Raw genomic sequence first — 6050 nt, 5'->3', positions numbered from 1 at the left:
TTTCCTAGTTTCTGTTTTCAGATTAGGCATTGTCTTTTTTGTTTGGATGTTGTCGTGGAACACACACCCAATTTTTCGTTTCATTGTAATCCTTTTCCTTTGTAATGTAATGTATTTAGAAATAAAATAAAATAAAATAAAAAAGATTCACTATTTCACACAAGACAAAATAAATTAATCTTGCATTTAATTCCGGAGCAAAGAGTTGTATTTTTCCTCATATGCATCACTATCTTCAAATTTATAATATGGCTTCTAAATTGAGATTTCTTTTTTTTTTTTTTTTTTTTTTTAAAGGACTAAATTGAGATTTCTTGTATGGCTGCTCTAGTGTTTTTGTAGCTCCCTTCTCTATTTATTTATTTATTTTTATTATGATTGTTGTATGAATTTTTTACGGAAAATGTTAAATTTACAACACCAACACAATAGCCCCTCACATGAGGGTGGACTCCACATACTGGGGCCCACCCTCATGTGAATTGTGAAGAGTTGTGTAATTGTTTTGATTGTATTGTATATGAATCAAATTCTATTTTTAACTACCACAAAATAAAAAAGGGGGTAATTAATATATATATAAAAATACAAGAGTCAGATAAGTCCTTTAATACATGTGCGCTTACGTGGACACTCCTTCCCAAGCCCCCTCTTCAAAACCATTGTACTTATTTATCTAAAAAAAAATAATAAAAAAATAAAAACCATTGTGCTTATCACGAAATTCGGTCTCTTTTACGGTTTTACCATTGATAATGATTCAAAGTGAAAGGCACATGTAAAACGTGATATATAACTACGTTGACTTATAGAACTCAATCATACTCTCTCCTCTTTTTCTTTTCTTTTTGTTTTTTTTTTTTTTGTTTTTTTGTTTTTGTATTTTTCTGAGCGAGCACAATCTGTCAATCTTAGCTATGTCTCTCATGCCAGCTACCCCAATAAAAGAGGAAAAAACAAAATAAACAAACATATGAATAATAAATCTGATGCAGCAGCCACGTGTCTTCACCTTATTTGTTTCTCCAACAAATAATGTTTATCTCGAGGCTTAATACAGAGTAGAAAAGACTCATAATTATGAATATTAAAAGCATTCAGTCTTTTTCAAATGGCCAGAAAATGTAGCCAAATTTATTAAATCCATATGCAGTGACGATTGACGAATTTGACCATCAACTCCATATATGGTCGGTGTTTGAGCTCCCTAGGACCCTATCCAAACCGGAGTCGCCGACTTTAGAACACGTACAGTATATATGGGCGGTGTTAAAATATATATATATATATATATATGAAATCAAATTATTATCTTACAAAATATCTTTAATTCACCTGTCGAAATTTTGTTACATCTCGCTTGGTGATCTGCGATGGGCTGTTGTCCAAACTTTTGTAGTGACCAATTCGCCCCGTTGAGACCATTGATATCAAAGTCAAAGGCCAACTTCCACATAGGCGAGTGTAGATTAGAAGTGACGATTTGTATTTGCGTGTTAGATTTTAATCGTGTCAATTGTCAACGCTTGGGTTAAGAAGACTATACACGTCAATCATAATCCAACTTATTTAATTAAACAGGCCGGTCAAACCCCTCAAATCCTAACTCAATAATTTCGTGCTGGGTTCTCAGATCGTATGAAAATTTGCCAACCTTAAATGTTAGATTCGAGTCGTATCGAGACATGAATATAAATGCTACTATATATATATATATATATATATATATATAGTTAACTCTAATCCAACCTTTTTTTTTTTTTTTTTTTTTTTTTTTCTAATTGAAAATGCGGAAAGAGGTGACCAATGTAATTACCCTCCTTGGGCATGACCATTGGGGTTCCCACCCACTGTGAAATGTTCGGTTTGAGACATAACTACTGCCTTGGAATGTGAGTCCGTCACCACACCCCCACCAAAGTGCAAGTTGGTAAAGTAGCATCTGGTTCGCGAACTATTACCGCAAACGAGTTTGAACCCGTGACTACTAGGAAGAAATGAGGGGGGGAGTTGTTAATCCAACATATTTAATTAAATGGGTTAGACCCTTCCACTTTAACTTGTTAATTTCGTATTGAATACGTATCGAATTCATGAATCGTGTAAAAAATTGTCAATCCTAGTTTAAGCCATAAATGGACGGTTTTGGAAACAAATTGAGATCAGGATTAGATTGCGTTAAAATAAATAAATAAATAAACAAACAAAAAAGACTTTTGTTACCTGGCATTAACCAAGTGGCCTATTTTCCCTAGTTATAGATAAAAAATTTACCATGTGACTGCCCTGCTGACAAATCTTGATATCAACGGCTACCTTCCATTCAAAGCAAGTTTCCTAGCCTCACCAAATGGCCATCTGGTCATCTTCCCTTCCATGCCAAGGAAGACTATCAAAAGCGAACACTTCCAACTTCCAAGCCTCTCATAAATCACACATCTTCGAAGACATGAGAACCAAGAGTATGACAGCTGCCACGAAGGAGCACGAGCTACCTCCCCAAGCAAATCAAATCTCATCCGATTTCGACAATAATATATTCATAGACCAGAAGGGATGCAAGAATCAGTTGCAACGAGTGTAGAAGAACAGTTTGTTGGGGAAGAAGGAGAATATTAATTGGATATTTTCACTGTTTTTTTCGTATCCGAAAATGGGATTTGCTCCCCATAGCATAGGGAAGTACAAGCTTGGCCGGACAATCGGAGAAGGTACTTTCGCCAAGGTTAAGCTTGCCGTCGACGGCACCAGTTGCAAGCATGTCGCGGTCAAGATCATTGATAAGCACATGGTCTTGGAAGCCAATCTTAAGTCTCAGGCAAATTTCCATCTCTTTCTCTGTTTTTTCTTCTTCTTCTTCTTCTTCCTCTTCCACCTACCTTCATCTAAGGTAAAGCTGTCTTCTTTCAATTTCAGGTACAAAGCGAAATAAGAACAATGAAGCTTCTTCATCACCCGAACATCGTCCGAATACATGAGGTGTGTTTTAGAGTTTCTGAATTCTTTCCTTTTACACATGAAAATTATGTCTTTCTTATGCCTGTTTCTTTGTCTAAATCCCAACCGTAGGTTCTCGGCACAAAGACCAAAATTTACATTGTAATGGAATATGTATCGGGGGGACAACTCACAGACAAGATGGTGAGAATTATATATGAATCGTCTGCTTTTCTGAGAATATAGACATGGTGTTGAGAAAATTTTAATATTCCATGGTTCTTTCTCCTAGTCTTATGTCAAGAAGTTAGAGGAGTGGGAGGCAAGAAAGCTTTTCCAGCAATTGATTGATGCGGTGGACTATTGCCATAACAAAGGAGTATATCACAGAGATCTAAAGGTCAGTGAATACAATCTAACATTTCCCTGTTGGCCAATTCTCTGTTTTTGGATGAATAATTCTCTGTTATACAATGGAGTTCATGAAACCCTAATTAGGACATTGGCATCCCATGTACAGCCAGAGAACTTGCTTCTGGATCAAAAGGGAAATCTGAAAGTATCAGATTTTGGGCTAAGTGCATTGCGGAAGGTAGCAGCAACCTTTAAGATCTTGTTATGCTCATCATCTTTTATTTTTCATTTTATATACATGGCTGAAATTCTGATAAACTTAACAGCCTGGCGACACGCTAACCACAGCTTGCGGCTCTCCGAGCTATGTAGCACCTGAGGTGAGTAGTAGATGTGACTCGGGGTGCGATGTCAAATTACCACTTATTTCAAAAGTTTAGGCCGGTAAGAGTTGACCTTTTGTGCCACAACTAATGCTTCATTTATTCAAGCGCAGCTGCTTGTGAATAAGGGTTACGATGGAGCGGCTGCCGATGTTTGGTCTTGTGGCGTAATCCTGTTTGAAGTGCTTGCCGGTCATCTACCATTTGATGACAGTAATCTGATGAACTTATATAAGAAGGTAGCTTCGAATGTCAATATATATAATTTTAGTTTCTAATACAAACAATACCATATTCCTGAATCCTGATGACTATATTTGCACAAAGATATCCAGAGCAGAATACACTTTTCCAGAATGGTTTACTGAAGGCCAAAAGAAACTGCTCTCCAGGATACTTGATCCCAACCCTCAAAGGGTACAGCCCTTGAGCATTTCTAATTTTGTCAATTTTCAGATTCTAATGAACAACTTTATAATTTTTCTTTCTATAACACGACCGCAGCGTGTGACCATACCGGATATCGTCGAAGATGAATGGTTTCAAAAGGATTATGTGCCTTCTTGTGGATATGAATGCAAAGAGAAAATCCACATGGATGATGTTAACGCCGCTTTCGATTCGACTGAGGTAAAAGCTCGATTCATTAGCAAGATAGAGAGTGTAATAAATTGACCTAACTATCGGAATTTCTCAACAGGAGATTGCCACAGAGGCAAAGATTCCCAAATCGCCAAGTTTCATAAATGCTTTTCAGTTGATAGCCATGTCACATGATCTCGATTTATCAGGTCTCTTCGAAGAGCAGGCAAGTATAAAAATCTGAATATGAGTCATTATGGTAAAATCAATCTTGGTTCATTTCGTAATCAAAGCAATCCTTTTTGTTTTTTATTTTAGGATGAAAATAAGCAGAAAACAATGTTTGGATCCAAGCATACAATTAACGAAACCATAAAGAAAATCGAAGCAGCGGCGACAGATGTGAGTCTGTCGGTAGAAAGAATGAAAAATTATAAGGTATAATCTGCTTATGCTACTCTTACCCTTCAACCCTCCCCAACTCTTTTCTGGCACAATTAATCACAAATCTGTACCATATCAGATAAAGATGCATCCAAAACAGAAGATGACTAGATGTTCTAGATCATGCATTGACATCTCAGCAGAGGTAATTAACTGTCATATACTCTCCATGCATGATAAAACATCAAGGTCTCTCACCACTGTGGCAAATTGCAGGTGATTGAGGTTGCTCCCACTAATTGTGTAGTAAAAATATCAAATTCTGTAGGGGAGCTACATGTGTACGAAGAGGTATGATGAATATATTCGTAAGCTAGTTATGTTTCTGGATTAGAGTGTACATACTGAGATAATCCCGTGTTAATTATCAGTTCTGCAAAAGTTTATCAAGTCTGCTGACAGAAGAACAAGCAGGGGTTTCATCACAAATGGAAAAGGCAGAGGAAGTCAGGGTTAATAGCAAAACAATCCAAGATAGTGGATGGTATAAAATGAAACCTAGTTTGCAATTGTCAATATAGCATAAGATTGTTTCTGCTGTCTCACTAGTAATTTTAAATTATTGTATACAGCTCTGAAGACACAAATCACAAAGACAGGAAAGATCCCCGCGGCTATTCATCCTGTTAATGGTTAGCTTGTCTCTGGCTCCAACATTCTTCAACCCAGCTTCCTTTTGGATTCTAAAATAAAGACGTAAAGCACTTCATATACAACAAACGCCTACGAATGTACAGGTTTCAAAGGAGATACTGCAAATGGTTAAGGCTTGAGTTATCAAGTTGAAAGCTAAAACTATGAGTTTTCACAGAGCTGTTTGCTTCTTCCAAATTGTTAGCTGTTTGTTCCCTTTCTTATCTTATTCAAAGATGTATACTACAATGCGAAATGTGAAATGTCAGTTTTCATTGTATCTTAAATCACAGAGAATCAAGTTTTGAGGTGCCTAGTGTCATGCATCAAATTCCCAACGGTCATGGCTGTCTCTATAACATTCTCTGAAATAATACAACACAACTAGAGCAACTAAAATTCAGCAACACATATTCCAATGTCCACATAATCTCAGTATCCATACTACTGTCTCATAACATAAAAAAAAAAAAACCAATCAAAATGTATTAACAAGAACTCCAGAAGACAAATTTCAACTAACTCTAAAATTCAAAGTGAACTAAAAGTCTCCAAGGACAACAATTAAAATAAGTCTCATCAACATAACCACTATTCCATTTGACTAACATAATGAGACACCTCAGCAAATCCTCACAAACTCATATCATATGATTTCCAACTAGGATTTTGATCTGTTACATTATTTGAAAAATGCTAGTTAGATTTAACGAGTCA

General features: G+C 36.2%; 1 protein-coding gene across 1 annotated transcript; it reads left to right on the top strand.

Moving 5' to 3' along the window:
• The first annotated feature begins 2365 nt into the window (after window positions 1-2365).
• Window positions 2366-5620, top strand: LOC133871120 (CBL-interacting serine/threonine-protein kinase 21). Its single transcript, XM_062308496.1, has 15 exons — window positions 2366-2818; window positions 2917-2979; window positions 3070-3141; window positions 3230-3337; window positions 3458-3529; window positions 3618-3671; window positions 3788-3913; window positions 4002-4091; window positions 4179-4304; window positions 4375-4482; window positions 4575-4694; window positions 4780-4845; window positions 4917-4991; window positions 5072-5184; window positions 5273-5620. The coding sequence occupies exons 1-15, from the start codon at window positions 2654-2656 to the stop codon at window positions 5328-5330; spliced, it is 1416 nt and encodes a 471-aa protein (XP_062164480.1). The 5' UTR covers window positions 2366-2653; the 3' UTR covers window positions 5331-5620.
• The last annotated feature ends 430 nt before the right edge of the window (window positions 5621-6050 follow it).

Source organism: Alnus glutinosa, chromosome 6 (genome assembly GCF_958979055.1).
Source record: "Alnus glutinosa chromosome 6, dhAlnGlut1.1, whole genome shotgun sequence".
NCBI lineage: Eukaryota > Viridiplantae > Streptophyta > Magnoliopsida > Fagales > Betulaceae > Alnus > Alnus glutinosa.
Note: the sequence above shows the minus strand (reverse complement) of the source record. Positions and strands in the feature narration are given on the sequence as shown.